The following is a 17,826-nucleotide window of genomic DNA, read 5'->3' as shown; positions in this document are numbered from 1 at the left end:
TATTTTTCATCAAAAAGAGAGCTTTATTGGAACTTCCAAAAAGATTACACGTTAAATCAGTTTAAAAACATGATTCATCTTTTAATATGACAAAAGTACATTGTACCACTTATTTATTTTGAGCAAATTCAGTCTTTCACACATCATATTTTTACTAATGTTTCTCAGATCCTAGATTCAATATATAAATTATTTTCATTAAAATGTATGTTTGAATATCACTCAACTTTTCATTGGATTTCCTAGCAAATAAAAAATTTCAAATTTCTTAGGCATGTCTTTTACTGTGAAGACATATTTTCCATGTTATTTACATCGCATTATTGATTATTTACTTTCTAATTTCCTAATTTAGGCTCTACTAATTCGGATAGAATTGTGAAGTAAATAAAATCTTCAACAACACTCAATTTGCTTATACAGTAATACCTTGACACACAAGCGTTCCAACATATGATAAAATTTGAGATACGAGAAAAATTCTGAGCAAATTTTTGCCTTGAGATATGAAATATTTGAGATATGAGCACACCAAATGGTTCCAGATTGTGAGTCGGTGGAAATTTTTAACAATTAAGATTTTTTTTACCGTTGTTACATTCAGTTTTTTTTTCTCTCAGAAGGAAACCGATAGATTTGTATTTTGTTAATTTCCATGGGAAGCATTGACTTGAGATATTAGTAAATTGACATACTAGCTCGATCGCGCTGTAAGCTCATAGCTTAATGTATTACTGTATTTGAATTAAAAAAAACATTTTCAGAATGCAAAATACAATTATACTTTGATTACAATGATCTTTCATACAGAATTTGATAAAACAGGCTAAGCCGTCCTTGGCTATTGCTTGTCAAAACACATTTGCATCTTTTAAGTCAATCCTTACAACTAAATCTCCGGCAAGCAGCTGAGCAGGAAAGGGGTTTCTGACCGATGTGGGCAATTATGTTTTTAAGATATTCCTGCCACAAATTGAGCAAAAAAGGGCTTTTCTCATGTGAGGGTTGTTGAGTCTTCTTTTTGGGTTCCCTTATGTGAAAATGTTGGAACTTTAACAGCGCCTGGAAAAGGTTTTTGAATTGGGCAGCTTTTTAATTGGGCTGTTGTAGCGCATCTGTGGTCACAGACTGAGCAGGAAAACATTGTTCTCCAGTGTGGGTTAATAAGTGTTCTTCTAAGCTTCTCTTTTGGGAAAATGTCCGACCACAAACTGAGCAGGAAAATGGCTTTTTACCTGTGTGTACTCATGTGCCTTTTTAAGTTTTGCTGTTGAGAAAATGATTTACTACAAACTGAACATGAAAATGGCTTTTCACCAGTGTGGGTTCTTAGGTGGGCTTTTAAGCTTTCCCTGTGTATGAATCGTCGACCACAAATTGAGCACGAAAATGTTTTTTCACCAGTGTGGGTTCTTAGGTGGGCTTTTAAGCTTTCCCTGTGTATGAATCGTCAACCACAAATTGAGCACGAAAATGTTTTTTCACCAGTGTGGGTTACTACGTGTCTTTTTAAGCTTCCCTTCTGTGTGAATCCTTGACCACAAACTGAACATGAAAATGTTTTTTCACCAGTGTGGGTTATTATGTGTTTTTTTTAAGCTTTTCTTCTCTGTGAATCTTTGACCACAAACTGAACATGAAAATGTTTATTTACCTGTGTGGCTTCTTGTGTGCCGTTTTAAGTTTTCTTTAGTAGAAAAGGCTTTACTGCAAACTGAACACAAAAATGTTTTTTCACCAGTATGGGTTACTACGTGTCTATTTAAGCATCCCTTCTGTGTGAATCTTTTACCACAAGCTGAACATGAAAATGGTTTTTCACCTGTGTGTGTTCTTGTGTGGGTTTTTAAGCTTCCCTTCTGTGTGAATCGTTGACCACAAACTGAACACGAAAATGGTTTTTCACCAGTGTGGGTTATTAAGTGTTTTTTTAAGATTCCCTTCTGTGTGAATCCTTGACCACAAACTGAACATGAAAATGGTTTTTCACCTGTGTGGGTTCTTGTGTGCCTTTTTAAGTTTTCTTTTGTAGAAAAGGCATTACTGCAAACTGAACATGAAAATGGTTTTTCACCAGTGTGGGTTCTTGTGTGTCCTTCTAATTTATCCTTCCGTGCAAATGTCTGACCACAAACAGAACACGAAAATGTTTTTTCACCAGTGTGTGATCTTGCATGAATATCTAAACTTCCCTTCTGTGTGAATCGTTGACCACAAACTGAGCATGAAAATTGTTTTTCACCTGTGTGTGTTCTTGCATGGCTAATTAATTTTGCCTTCTCTGTGAATCTTTGACTACAAACTGAACATGAAAATGTTTTTTCACCTGTGTGGGTTCTTGTGTGCCTTTTTAAGTTTCCTTTTGTAGAAAAGGCTTTACTGCAAACTGAACACAAAAATGGGTTTTCACCAGTGTGGGTTATTACGTGTCTATTTAAGTTTCCCTTCTGTGTGAATCTTTCACCACAAACTGAACACGAAAATGGTTTTTCACCAGTGTGGGTTCTTGTGTGTTTTTTTAAGTTTGCCTTAACTGTGAATCTTTGACCACAAACTGAACACGAAAATGGTTTTTCACCAGTGTGGGTTCTTGTGTGGTTTTTTAAGTTTGCCTTAACTGTGAATCTTTGACCACAAACTGAACACGAAAATGGTTTTTCACCAGTGTGGGTTCTTGTGTGGTTTTTTAAGTTTGCCTTAACTGTGAATCTTTGACCACAAACTGAACATGAAAATGGTTTTTCACCAGTGTGGGTTCTTGTGTGCCTTTTTAAGCTTTCTTTTGTAGAAAAGGCTTTACTGCAAACTGAACATGAAAATGTTTTTTCACCAGTGTGTAATCTTGCATGAATATCTAAGCTTCCCTTCTGTGTGAATCGTTGACCACAAACTGAACACGAAAATGGTTTTTCACCTGTGTGTGTTCTTGCATGGCTAATTAATCTTGCCTTCACTGTGAATCTTTGACCACAAACTGAACATGAAAATGGTTTTTCACCCGTGTGGGTTCTTGTGTGTATTTTCAAGGAAGACTTTCTCCCAAAGGTTTTCCCACACTGAAAGCACTTGCAGAGTTCGTCACCGCTGGGATTTTTCAAAACATCTTCATCATCATCATCAAGCAAATTGTTGCCATCTGATAAAGGAGAAATTACATTTTCTGCTCGCCGTCCTTTTGTTGAGCTGCCGTTCAGAAGCTCCACCCCTCTATTGGCCACGCCCAGATCATCTTCACTCTTGAAAGGCTCATCAGTTGAACATTTGACACATTCGTTTTTGATTGGAGATTGGTCTTCTCTTTTACACTGTTGAGGGAACTCTGGCTTCTCTTTAATTTGGGGCCATGCTGAGGCGTTTGCAGGCTCCGCCCCTTCACTGGCCACACCCAGATAATCCCTTTTAACGGACTCACCTGGTGACCAGGTGAAATGATCTTCCTCCTTTTTGATTGGAAGTTGCTCTTCTATTTGTTTTAGAGGGAACTCTGGCTCCTCCTCTTTAATTGGGGGCCCTGTTTTGGTGTTTGCAGGCTCCGCCCCTCCACTGGCAACACCCAGAACATCTTTCTTCTTCAGTAACTCACCAAGTGAACAGGTGAAATCATCTTCCTCCCTTTTGATTGGAAGTTGCTCGTCTCCCATTTGTTGCTGAGAGAACTGTAGCTTCTCCTCTTTGATTTGGGGGAGCTCAACTTCCCCTTCAAGGTCAACAGACTCTTGCCCATCAGCACTAAGATCATTTCTGAAACCTGCAAGGACACAAACATAATTGATTAACCATTTTCTAATTATAAAATGACTGAATTTCTTGTTCCCAGAAATGAAACCAAAGGGAAGAGGGCGCCATACATTTTGTCTCAATGCAGTACTTACTACTGTAATATTCTCGTCAACAGCAACATGAATTGAAAACTGTTTATAGTTGCATTTTTCAAAGTAAGGCACTATTGGTCAGAAAAGTTTCTCCACTGGTAATGTAGCTCCTTAAAATTAGTCTAATCTTTTTTGAAGCCCTTTTGTTGTAAACATTCTCTTTTATGTTTTAGATTTTAATTTAATAAAAATGCTTTCACCAAAAGGGAGACATTAAAAAGCATTGACTTTTATTAAATAGCAGGTCTGTTATTATTTGGAGGATTAATGAGAATGAAATGGAGGTAAAGTCTGATTGGACACTCAATTTCCCCTAGGTACGAGTGTGAGCGTGAATGGTTGTTTTTCTCCTCGTGCTCTGCGATTGGCTGGCCACCGATTCAGGGTGTTCCTCGCCTCTGGCCTGAAGGCAGCCGGGATAGGCTCATGCACCCCCATAACAAGATTTAGCATGTCAGAAAATGAATGAATGAAGGGATCAAAAACAGGGGGAGAAGCCCAACGTAGCCTCAGCAGCAAATCTCGACTGGTTAGATCAGTGCTTCTCAATTATTTTCTGGTAGGCCCCCCCTAGCAAGAAGAAAACTATTCGCCCCCCCCCCCCCCCCCACTTCCCACCGTGACTATAAACAAAATCGTTTTATAAAAGTGTTATAGGTACATGTGAAATGTTGCACTCTCACAAACATGACAGAAGTAACAATGAGAGCGCCACTGCCAGCTACTGTTGTGGATGCGCAATTACACTTTATACTAGTACGGCCAAATAAAATCCTGTTCCCCAGGGTTACACGCCCCCCCCCCCCCAGGTATCGCACCGCGCCCCCCGGGGGCGCGCCCCACTATTTGAGAAGCACTGGGTTAGATGGTGCATTTCCAGACAATTTTCTGGCACTTGGCTGCCAGATTCAAGTATTCGGCCTTCTTGCCTTCGAAGGTGGTGTCGATCCCCTCCTCTGATGGTACTGGTAGTTCTATGAAGTGAAGCGCTCTTGCCTTGGAGGACCATACCTCAATGTCTGTGCGGATTGATGCAGTGAATATCTCTAAGGATAGTTAATATTCTATTTATTTATAAGCTGCATTTGAATTTTAGCATTAAATGTTGAACTACTTTCGCAGGTCGCACCACGGAGTGGTAGTGGGCCAGGCTTGTCCTTCGGGCCGCAACTTTGAGATCATTGTTTGATCGTTGCTCTCGTTGTTTTGTTCATCTTTATTTTTTTCCAAGATGGCGCCTTTCACACCGGCTGCCGGTGGAGGTAGCTCTGCTTACTCATGTCTTTCAGGTTTTACAGCCCTTCTATCTTTTTTCATGACATTTTAATATTTCTTAATACATTCCTTTTTACTTTACTTTGTACTTTATACTTTAATGTTTTTACAACTTTCCTTGTTATGTTAGCCTGGATTCTTTCTGCTACTTATTTTTTGGAACCATTCAGCCATGCCTACGCTCTCATACACATGGGACTAGCTGTTACAATACGCAGCAAAAGGAGCAACACTTCAATACCGGTGGATATTCGGCGCAGGACAAAAGTGGCGGGAGAAGAAGCAACACCTCTGACCAATCATTCCATCATGGGCTTCATAATTACCAGGCCAGAAACGGAGTCGAGGAGTTCTACTCTCCTACTCTTGTCTTCAGCTCCACACTTCTGAGGAACTGTGTGGATAAGCTTGGAAAGTGACTCTGCATATTCTCTACCTCGGTCACAGTCTAAAGAAGTTCCCCATCTTTTGGAAGACTTCCTGTGTGTTGTTCCAAAAAAGACTGCGCTACAATGGTAAACAGCCGCTCATGTCATAGCCACCTGGCTTGATCGCATCTCGACACTTTGATCAGATCGCGGGCGGACTATTCGATCTAAATTTTCATCGTACCACGAGCATGTCGTAGGTTGAGGTACCACTGTACAAGAATATTTCATGTTCAGAACAATACATCTTGGTGGGCAGCAATGTTTTATCTGAATACAAGGTTACTTTAAAGTTACAGAACACATACCTGTCAACCTCTGCCGTTAACTGCCCTTATAAATGATTATGATTCCCCGTACAAACCCCCCAAAAACTGTACACACACCGTACGACGTATGTTTACGCGCAGTAACTCATTTTTTACTATGTGGCTCATCCAAGCGTGTTTCCACGATATTTACCCCATGTATATCTACGCATGTGCATGTCATCTTTTACCGATATTGCCGTACCCACCTCTAAAACAATACATACGATTGAGGATAATTTTCGCTGGTATACCGTGACAATAGTAACGATCGATGACAGTAGCGTTGTTGGCTACCAGCCTACGAAACTATCTAGATTTTAGCCAAAACGGTCTCCTTGAGATGGGTTGTCATAAATATTGGCGATTTTTTTTGTATTTCCCCGTACAAAAGTCGATGTACGGCGTACATGATTTGAAATGGTAAGAAAACGTAAACCATTCGTATAAAACGTACAAGTTGACAGGTATGAGAACAGTAATCTAAAGGAAGATGTTGCAGATTAAAGGCATGAATATTGAGCAGCTGGCGACATCTAGTGGTTTATCATTGTAGCACGTTCTCAGTTCTACTAATAATGCTAAGCGCTGTCATGCTTCGATTCATTCAATAAAGTCACGATCAGAAACAACATTGCCCACCCCGTTAAATATTTCATTATGAAATATTAATCGTGTAACATAAAGTACAAATTGGTCTATTATGCAATAATGACTAAAGTGAACGTACCTTCGAGTTTGTGTAGAACAACTTTAGCTTGCATCATTTTGCTAACAATAGAATGTTGATGACATGAGGGATCCTCTTGCACGCTATTAAGTTCCATCTGAAACTTTGCAGCAACCGGCGGCGTTCTCGCGGGCATTTTTCCACACTTTTTGTCTTCGTTTGACGACGTACTGATGCAGACGACGTGTTCCTTTGTAAGCTGCCAGCTAAGCTAGGCTAAAGTACGACTCCCAAAACGGATTGAAGAAAAACGGACTGGCCTCCGATTCCGAAAACTATTTAATGTTGAGCATGTTGTCGAGGTTTAGTTTCATTTAAGTTCAATCAAATTGAGGAGAAACAAGAGGCGCACAAACAAAAAGTTAAAATCCTAGCCATGCAGAAAAATGAACACCCCACCCCTTCTTCCTCTTTAGGTTTTCCGGTTGGAGGCAGCCAACGTACTGTAGCATTATCGCCCTCTACTGTCTTAGTACCACATGCCAGGTTCTCAATTCAGATTTTAAACAGAGGGGGTGATAATGTTAAATTTGGTCTCCTAATGCCACAGGGTGAAGAGAGCAGCTCGAAGTCCAGTTCGAGTCTAGCTAGCCGTGACACTAAATCGAAAAGCTACATTTTGAGAAAAAGTTAGGTAATTTTAAGAACATTTGCTTTAAATGATACATTGTGTTTAATCTTATTGCAAGTAACAAATTACATGTTTCAATATTTAAATATAAGGTTGTTTAAGGTTCAATTACAATTTATGCATGCACAACATGTATTTCCAAGGGTAGTGTGGCCGAGCTTTAAATGATACATTGTGTTTAATCTTATTTCAAGTAATAAATTACATGTTTCAATATTTAAATATAAGGTTGTTTAAGGTTCAATTACAATTTATGCATGCACAACATGTATTTCCAAGGGTAGTGTGGCCGAGCGGTCTAAGGCGCTGGAATTAGGCTCCAGTCTCTCAGGAGGCGTGGGTTCAAATCCCACCACTGCCAATAATTCATTCTGCCCTGAATGGTTGCTTTGATCCAATTTCTTCATGCCCTTCTCTAACCTGGATGGCAAAATGTGAAACAATGGGCGAGAGAGCTGAGTCCGAAACAGACGAAAATGAGTATCATGTTTGCACATCACTGTGCCACTGACGGTGTCCCAAGTGTTGCATTTGTTATACTGTTAGGTTCATTAATAATTACCCTTGTTCGTAATTATCAATAACTGCAGGCAGGTATCTTATTCAATTATTGACATTTAATTAAATAGATCTGATCCCGGATAACATTATCTTAATAAAGGTAGATAGATCAGAGCCTCAAGACTTCATCTTGATCCCCAAAGTACATCCCCGAACAGTAATTCCCGTACAGCTTTTAAGGCCATAAATCAAAACAATTAAAAGGTTATTGATTAATTCTACATGTGTAAGCAAAAACAACATATATAACTAAAATAACAATGAAGGTATTTTAACAATAACAAAACAGGAAACTAAAACCAACCTTCATTTGGATTAAAACAATCACACCTTCATTTGACATAACAATCATATAACAATTACATAAAGAAGCCCAAAGTGCGTCACGGGGTATGCACACTATGCGAGTGTTGCTGGAAGTGGCAGATATCCATATCTGTTGTTAGTCGGTGTTAGGTTCATCAATAATTACCCTCGTTCGTAATTATCAATAACTGCAGGCAGACATCTTATTCAATTATTGACATTTAATTAAATAGAATGGATCACGGATAAAACCTCAGAGGGGAGATTCAACAAGCCAGAGTTTCTCCTACAACTTCAGAACGTCTCCCCGAATAGACATTTTCGTACGACTCTTATTGCCATGAATCAAAACAATTTACAGAGTTGTTGATCATTTCATCACGTATGAGTAAAAACAACATCTGGAACCTCAATAACAATCAAAGTATTTTACCAATAACAGGCAGGAGACTAGACCAAACAACATTTGGATTAGAACAATTATGCCTTCCCTTGACCTAAGAATCATATAACAATTACATAAAGAAAAACCCCAAGTGCGTCACGAGGTATAGTCGCTATGTTGTAAATAACAGAAGCAACATTCTTGTTTGCCCTGGCCTCGTTACAAAAGGGACCACCGAATCTCAAAGACTCAGATTGGGTGAATTGTTTGTATAAACATCCTGGAACAGGCAGTCCAGGTTAAAGATGACTTAGCGGTTATTGGTGACCTCGCAACACTTTGAGAATAATAAGAGAATGATTTAACAAAGAAATGACTTAATACAACTATATTTATAATAGTAATACAGAATAAACCCAACAGTCGGAGAGCTTGGGGTCTACTTGCTGCAAACCCAGATCAACAGTCCTCAGAGCCCCAGACTGGGTGCGATGTCAGATAAACAATCCTTGGATAGGCAGTCCTTGTATGAGAGGACTAAATGACTGTTCATGACCCCGAGCACTCTTCGAACAATATGAAGAATGATTTAACAAATAAACAATTTACTACACATTTATATATAATAGTAATACAGATAAACGCCTACATAGCAAGGGCTCATGTGGGAGTTGGACCCGGGACCTATCGCACACTAACCAGCGAGTCAGATGTGCTCACTGAATGACACTTTTTCTCACTATAGATCACCAAACAACACATCAACGACTCATCCAAGAGTTCGACTCGGGACTTATGGCACCCTACGCAAGAATCATACCACTAGACCAACATGCCATGAGTGCATTGATGAACCTAACACATCCCCAGTGGGGAATCTGGGAGCTCCACCCCCTTTTGCTGCCCGATCAGCAATATTCATTCCAGAATGAACCAGGTAATTAATGCATTAGATTCGCTTGCGACACATCTACAAATAGAAATTTGTTTTGGAAGGTAAAGTGCCGCCGTTCATCGTCCCAGTCAGTCAGCATGAGCGACTGCCATGGGAGTGGCTGTGATTAACTATCTGTTTGCCAATAATGCAATAACGGAAAAGTTGTGACACATTGAAACACACACCCACTCTAGTATTTTAACCGTTTGTAAAAAAAAAAAAAACGACCCATGGTTTTGCAAAGGTTGAACAAGGTACTGTTAGACAAACAGTTTAACGCTTTCCCAACTAAGTTACTTCAGCCAACTGATAGCAACAACCAACTCGGACTAGAAATTGACTCATGGCTTACTAGTACAATATTCCAATTGCAGCATTAACTGATATTGGTCTGGTTTAGAGAGTCCAATAGACTGACGAAGCCCAAGGCCGATTCAGGGAATGCTCTTCAACTATCTGAGCCAATTTGGGACATGTTGGTGACAAGAGTCAAACTTAACTGTAAAATGAGCCATGGCTTACAAGGAAACAGCTTTCAAACAAACTGCCAGCTGATTGCGGGCGGGTTTGCAAAGTCCAATGAAGTGCCGAAACCCGGTTTTGAACCAGGGATCTTTAGATCTTCAGTCTAACACTCTCCCACCTGAGCTACTTCAGCTGATTGAGAAAGATGATAACCAACATGGACTTTAAATCTACTCATGGCTAACTAGTAAAATATTGCAATTAGAGCATCAACTGATATTGGTCTGGTTTAGAGAGTCCAATAAACTGCCAAAGCCCAAGGTCGATTCAGGGAACACTCTCCAACATTCCCTATCCTAGCCAATTCGGGTCATGTTGGTGACAAGAGTCAAACTTGACTGCAAAATGACTCATGGCTTACAAGGAACAGCTTTCAAACTGACTTCCAGCTGATTTAGGGTGGATTTGCAACGTCCAATGTGCTGCTAAAACCCAGGGTCGTTGTCATGGGGACTTTACACTGATTAACCAGACTTTTGCCCAAAGTTTGGTCATTGCCATTGAAACTTGCCACTGATTAATCCGACTTTCCCCAAAGTTTGGTCGTTGCCATGGAAACTTGCCACTGATTAATCCGACTTTGCCCAGAGTTTGGTCGTTGTCATAGAAACCATACTATGCTTTCTTTTTCTATATAAAGATGAACCCACTGTTCATTTGTGAGAGAGCTGCAAGAACATTGCGCTGAACAGGACTCCACTGTTTAACCTCTCTCTCCCCCCCTTTGCAGTTTGATAATAAACCTATTTCCTATTAAATTGATCTCACTACTTCTTAATCTTCTCCTGAAGTTGTATTTTCAGATCTATCATACTTGGTTGCCGAAAACCTGAGACCCAACAGCCAACAATTGCCGGAGCGACGACGGGACACGACGACAGCATCCTCCTTTGACGTTCCCTCGCCACTCCTGTAATCTGGTGACGGGTCCCCGGACTAGGGCAGATTCAGAACGAGAAAGATCGTGAGTTCACCCTTTGATTTCTGTCAATGTGAAGTGTAATGATTTGAATGAGTATTATCACTGCGGCAGTATTAAAAGTTTGCAGTCTGGGACCAACTTACGGTGAACATAATAGTTTTTGGTCTGGGACCAACGTGCGTAGAACATTATAATTTGTGGTTCGGGACCAACGTACGTAAAGCATTATAATTTTTGGACAGGGACCAACGTAAGTAAAACAAGAATAAGTCAGAGACTTATAGTCTTGGTCTGTTAATAGAGTCAGGGACTCTACTAAGACTAAGTCAGGGACTTTTGGTCTTGGTATATTCAGAGATATTGGGTGAATCACAAAGTATTGACATCCATTTCAGGTAATTTAGAAAATAATTGTTGTTTAAACTATTAAGTAAATGATTAATATGGGTCAGAAAGCAACAAAAGAGGTGGGTTTATTGTCAGACTGCAAAATGAAAATCGGGGAGTTACCGGATGTGAAATATATGCAAATGCAATGTATGGGGAGTTGCCTGGATCAGCCCTGGTTGGTGAAGAAACATTGTTTCTGTCCCAATATGAAGGATATGAAAGATTTGATGTGCTTATAAAGGGAATGGTTAAAGGACAGGGAGAGGAAGGGAAAGAAAAGTGAGGAAGCTGAGAAACAATTGTTGGTGTTGAAAATATGGAAAGAACAGTGTGTGAAACGTCTACAAGACATTGAAAAAATAAGAAAAAGAATGTGGAAACAAGAAAACAAGGTCTCATCACTACCATGAAAATCTGCCCGGAAGAGGAAACCAACGTTCATCGAAGACCGACACAACCAGAAAATGCCCAAATTGCTGAAAGATTGCCCAACTCTTTTCCTCCAGCGGCGCCCCCCAAAGGTCCCATCCACCCCTCCCTCGTAGGATTGGAACGCCCCCCGAATATGATACCTCCGCCTCGCGCCCTGACGACATCATTTTGTCACCAGGCACACCAGATCCGCCAACTCCTACCGACCTCAAAACTCTTGAGAATATTGGAACGGAAGAGGAGCTCCACAGCCCGCTTTACAAACGATGTTGACAGAAAAAAGAAATGTCCAAACCTACCCAATGATGGCTGTGGCGAATCCAAGGTGGGGGGAAATACAACAACAACCCACCTTATTGGTCTACCGACTTTGGACCAAGGCCCGATGCCTGGAAGCATGCAAGGGACTCGGAGATGTGGAAAAAAATGGGGCCAGAAAATTCTGTCAGTTAGTGGCATCCTATAACCTGAATGGAGCTGAAGTGGAGAAAGCCTTAAAGAACTCACTGAAACATAGATTGGGCAGAGTCAGAGAGAGATTGACAGGAAGTGATGTAGGGGGAAACATATTAGCCCACGACCCCCATGCCCTAACCGGAGAAATAGAAAAGCTACTAGGAAGAGCAGTGACAATGTTCCAGAGACCCTCTGATTACCAAAGAATAAGGACATGTACGCATAAAGAGGGTGAGATTACAAATGATTGCTATGCCAGATTAGAAAGCTGTGCCAAATCCAACAGCCGCATGATGGATGACGACAATGAAAATGGCCCATTCCCAGTCCAGTTTAAACAATGGTTTATCCAAGGACTCCAAGTTCCCGTTTCTGGATTCATCCAAATACACTTCGTCACCTACAAGACTACCTCATCCGCTGAGATATTCCATTGGGCAAGCCACGCAGAGGAGAACATTCGCTCCAAGAAGGAAAAGGCCCAGGTGACAGCCAGCGCACAAATGATAACCGAGTTGCTTCAAGCCACCACCATGTCGGCTTCACCTTTGGCAACAGAAAGTTCACCTCCACCAGATTGCCACAAGGATTCTGCGACAGCCCAACCATATTCTCCACAGAGATCCAGAGATCCATAAGTTACCATCCACATCCAGAGTCCACACAAGTCCTCAACTATGTGGACGACATCCTAATTGCAAGCCCAACAGCAGAAGAAAAGCGAAAACAGTCCATTAGAATGTTCCGACACCTGGAAAAGACGGGGAACAAGGCTTCGTTATCTAAACTTCAATTTTGCCAGATTAAAGTCACATTTTTGGGACATCTCTTGTCACAAAAAGGTCGAAGGTTAACGGACAACAGGAAGAAGGCACTCAAAGATGCCCCCAGACCAAGAAGCAAGTCTTTGCTTTCCTTGGTTTAGCCAACTACTGTCGAGGATGGATCCTTCACTTCGCACAAATCACCCAGCCACTATTGGACCTCATGAGTGACAAAGACCTCAACCTGTCAGATCCTAAAGAATGGACTCCAGCTGCTGAAGAAGCTTTCCACACCATTAAACAAGCCATACTATACTCATCCGTCATGGGCCTGCCAGAGTACACCAAGCCATTATATCAAATTCATGAAGTCTGCCCTTCTCCAACAACATGGTGCATGTAAATAGCCATATGGGGCCGTATAGGCTATTTGACCGGTTACCGGCTAAATAGCCCCTGCGACTACTTGACCGGATACCGGCTAAGGAGCCACTGCCTTTAGGTTTAGCCTGCTATTAACTATCAAAGGTGCCTCCAACAGAATTTACGTGTGGGAGTGTTCCACGAAGAACAAAAGTTGTTATTAACATACTAGAAGGTGGGTTCACTTTTTTATATTTATATATATTCTCAGTGTGCAACAAAAGGGCTTTTTGTTCGCTGCAATTGATTTTTTTAAAATTCTCAAGTCGACTGAATGTACAAGCTTGATTTAAAGACAATTTAACAGTGTGTTTAAAAATATATTTAACAAACCACGTTGGTGACAAACCTTTTTACTGCTCAGGCAAAAGGTTTAGTCAGAAGCTAAAAGCAAAGAGACACATATGTCTTGGATGGTGAGCAGTGGACAATAACGATTGTCTGTCATCCATGATGGCTTCAACACAGAACAAATGTATTTTGTGGATGTTACCAAACACAGTGGTGGGAAACCACGAGGCTCCTATTAATGCACCCGGGACTCGGCTCCCTCCCAAGTGGTTTTCACATTTTAATTGAAATGTTAGGGAAGAGCCAGTTGCACCCATTAAAAGAGACTTAAGCAGCTCAGAAGAAATGGGCAGTGGTGGGATTTGAACCCACGCCTCCTGAGAGACTGGAGCCTTAATCCAGCGCCTTAGACCGCTCGGCCACACTACCTTGGATGAGGCTATTGGAGTCTTCCACAAACCTAAAGCAATCTATCCCAGATCTCTGAGGGTGCAGTGGAACACCCGGCTGACTTGCAGGCAGGCGTGGCCTCAATTCCCAATAGTGTCGGTATGATCATGAGTGCAAAAGGTTGTTTGTGCCCTACGGCTTACTGGTGTTGTCTGCCTTTCGCTGTAACTCTGGTGGGATAGACTCCATCAACCCCCGCAACATATGCCCGGATGTGTAGTATAGGGCCCCTATCAAATTTGTTTACCATGCCTCCCTTCATCAACACGCCTGAATCAAATAATTGGGATCGTTTACATTACATTAGCGTGCCCAACTCCAGCCCTCGAGGGCCCGTATCAAATTTGTTTTCCATGTCTCCCTCCATCAACACGGCTGAATCAAAGAATTGGGATCGTTATCAAGCTACTGGACGATGAGTTGACCATTTGGTTCAGGTGTGATAGAGGAGGGAGATATGAAAAAGAGACCGCAAAGGGGCCCTCCAGTACCGGAGTTGGGCACCCCTCTATAGTTAAATTACTGTCATTTTGGTGTCATGAGAGACACTAATGCTAATCCTGAAGAAGATTGCCAATTTTTAATGTTTAAAAATAGTATCATTGATATTAAGATAATACATTTTTCTAACCTATGAGAAAAAAAGATATCTGATTCAATTATTGACATTTAATTAAATAGGCATCTATGATAAACAAACTTATAAGGGAAGATACATCAAGACTTCCTATCGGTCTCCGAAATATCCTCCCGAACAGTAATTTCTCGTACGGCTTTAAAGCCATAAATTAAAACAATTACAAGGTTATTGATTAATCCAACATGCGTAAGCAAAAACAACATCTCCAATCATAATATTAATTAAGGTATTTAACAATAATCAAAAGAGGAAACTAAAAACAAACTTCATTTGAATTTAAACAATCACGCCTTTACACGGCATAACAATTCCATGAAGAAGCGAGAAGGGCGTCCTCATGTAGGAGCACTATGCGAGTGTTCCCGTAAGTGATTGATATCCATCTGCTGGTACCAAGAGTCCTTGACGGATCTTCGCTGCAAACCCAGATCAACAGTCCTCGGAGCCCCGGTCTGGGTGAGATGTCAGGTCAACAGTCCTTGGCACGAGGACTCGATGACATGTTACGACCCCGAGTTCTCTTCAGACAATTTAAAGAAGCTTTCATACAAAAATGATTAAATGCACACATACATAATATAATTATCGAATATGTGAAGTATGAATGTATTTTATGCTTATTATTATGTCTTTTGGTTTATATAGTGTAGTCACTAGAATAGAATTTTGCATGACCCCGTGGAAACTTCCATCATGACACCTTTTAGTTAGGGGGGTGTCATCTATCACGACACTCCCGTTTCTTTGTTCACTTCTTCCCGCCTATAGTTTGTACCTAGGTCACATGACCCTTTGTTACTAAAACTAGCTCAACTGTTGGAGGTAGGCAGGGATTCGAACTGGTCAGGCTGGGGGATGGACTCATCTCCCAGCGCTGGCTACTCCCTACCCCTCCCTCAGCTGAAGTCTTTGAAAATCTCATCAAGCCGACTCTGCGTGTGCTACCTCTGATCTCATCAAGCCGACTCTGCGTGTGCTACCTCTGATCCGAAGTTATTGAATGTATATGGTTCTAAACCTGACACTATCAGTAATGAACGTAAAAGTAAGCGATAAGAGATCAAAATCAGTGCAATTCAAACCACATGATTCAATCTGGGGTGTCGGTGTTCCACTTGACCATAAGTTGTAAGTTGTTTTCCATACCCCTTGATAAATATCTGCTGATGATATTTGTATTCTAGGACCTGGATAGGAGGGATATAAATTGATGTATTTAATGAAAATTCTTTCAAAGTTACTATAGGGGGAAATGTGGAGTATAGAATGTATTCTTTATAATTTTATTCAGTATAGTCACGAGGAAAGAATTTTAGATAGCCTAGTGGAAATTTCCATCATGACACCTATGAGTTAGGGGCGCGTCATATACCATGACACACCAATATCTTTGGTCACCTTTTCCCGCCTAAAGTTTGTACCTATGTCACATGACGTTTTGTTAATAAAACTAGCTCACCTGTTGGGGGATTCGAAGTGGTCAGTGTCAGGTTTAGAACCATATACATTCAATAATTCGGATCAGAGGTAGCACACGCAGAGTCGGCTTGATGAGATTTTCAAAGACATCAGCTGAGGGAGGGGTCGGGAGGTGCCAGCGCTTGGAGACGAGTCCATCTCCTTGCCTGACCAGTTCCAATCCCCTACCGACCTCCAACAGAGTAGCCCCTTTTATTAACAAAGGGTCATGTGACCTAGGTACAAACTTAAGGCGGGACGAAGTGACACAAAGAAATGGGCCTGTCTTAGTAAATGACGTGCCCCTAACTCATAGGTGTTATGAAGGAAACTTACCACTAGGCTCCGCAAAATTCTATCCAAGTGACTATACAGCACAAAAGTATAAAGAATACATTCTATACTTCACATTTCCCCCCTATAGTTACTTTGAAAGAATTTTCATGAAATACATAAATTTATATCCCTCCTATCCAGATTCTAGAATACAAATATCATCAGCATTATTTATCAAGGGGTATGGAAAACAATAAAATCACTTGTCAAGGCAGAGGCAAAAACTTGAGGTAATTTTAGGGTTATCCGAGAAAAATCCGTCTGCGTCCCTCTTTATGAGCGGACACAGTTTTTAAGTCAAAATAAGTACAATAACCCGAAGCACTCGACATACCGAGACTCGTCACACTTTGAAAGAGTGGAAGAATCTCCATAATGATTTGCCACGCGGTTATACTGTATGTCATTGTAAGTTACCAGCATGTGCTAGATAGTATTTCGAATCATAACTTTCATACATAGAAAATACAGAACCGTAACAAAATCGCAAATGAGGAAGTTGCAAATTTAAACACAATCGAAAAACCACGACCCGTGTTGGCCAAGGCTTCAGCTATAGCCCGAGTCATGTATTGGTTTCATCTGGGATGAAGGTGCAGCAGTGTTCTCCCATCATGGCACACGCATCTCCATCATTGGCTCCATCTTCCTGCAACTCCATTTCCCTTAGGGTTTTTAAATCATCGGCTATACCCTGTAGGGCCAGGATCAGTTTGGTTAGTCCACACTTGTTTAACAGTTCAATGTCTTTACATAACTTTACCCACTCGGATTTGGCAAAGTTGCGACAGTATGATTTTCTGGGGGAGTGGACCACTTGTAGTCACGACCGAACACCACCACCCCAGATTGAATCATGTGGTTTGAATTGCACTGATTTTGGTCCCTTATCGCTTACTGTTATGTTCATTACCCTTAAAAGGAATGCATCTCATCTGCCTCACTGCAGATTTAAGCGCGACGTCTAGACCCAGTGAATTCAGGATGTCAGGATACCACACGTCTTCTTCATAGTAGTTCTCCAGTTTGTCGTTTTCATACCAATTTACTCTCCTCTGTGATAGGAGTATGTCACCATCTTGTTTTCCAACTAGAGTCTCAGTGGGCGGGGCGTTCAGACACGCCCAGGCAGTCACTGACAGTGCAGTCACTGTGATGTGAGTGGCAACAGCTTTCACTGTGGCCTATATGTAGAGGTGCAAAGTCTATGGAAGCTCAAGGTTAAGTGAGGGGTGCTCGTGGCAGGTGAGTAGACTGATGAGTTTTTTACGGACAAGGGTTTTGATACCGTCCAACTTCCAGTCTA

At 41.1% G+C, this 17,826-nt stretch overlaps 1 protein-coding gene and 3 non-coding genes across 5 annotated transcripts in view; 1 reads left to right on the top strand and 3 right to left on the bottom strand.

Annotated features, from left to right (window-relative positions):
- LOC144213351 (uncharacterized) overlaps positions 1-17,826 on the bottom strand; it is a 231,123-nt gene continuing 213,297 nt past the window's right edge. The window contains exons 1-2 of one of the 2 annotated variants that reach the window (XM_077741771.1): positions 6,614-7,018; positions 1-3,748 (exon numbers count right to left, since the gene is read on the bottom strand). In XM_077741771.1, the coding sequence (XP_077597897.1) occupies positions 1,647-3,748; positions 6,614-6,749 (2,238 nt within the window). In that variant the 5' untranslated portion in view covers positions 6,750-7,018 and the 3' untranslated portion in view covers positions 1-1,646. Of the gene's footprint in view, positions 3,749-6,613; positions 7,019-17,826 lie in introns of those variants that run through there. The other variant, XM_077741772.1, reaches the window with a different exon arrangement.
- Positions 7,524-7,605, top strand: trnal-uag (transfer RNA leucine (anticodon UAG)). The gene has a single exon. It is a non-coding gene; the product is annotated as a tRNA-Leu (tRNA).
- Positions 10,019-10,091, bottom strand: trnaf-gaa (transfer RNA phenylalanine (anticodon GAA)). The gene has a single exon. It is a non-coding gene; the product is annotated as a tRNA-Phe (tRNA).
- Positions 13,984-14,065, bottom strand: trnal-aag (transfer RNA leucine (anticodon AAG)). The gene has a single exon. It is a non-coding gene; the product is annotated as a tRNA-Leu (tRNA).

Source organism: Stigmatopora nigra, chromosome 20, assembly GCF_051989575.1.
Source record: "Stigmatopora nigra isolate UIUO_SnigA chromosome 20, RoL_Snig_1.1, whole genome shotgun sequence".
In the NCBI taxonomy this organism is placed as follows: domain Eukaryota; kingdom Metazoa; phylum Chordata; class Actinopteri; order Syngnathiformes; family Syngnathidae; genus Stigmatopora; species Stigmatopora nigra.
The sequence above is the reverse complement of the archived record's forward strand: the minus strand, read 5'-3'. Positions and strand labels throughout refer to the sequence as shown.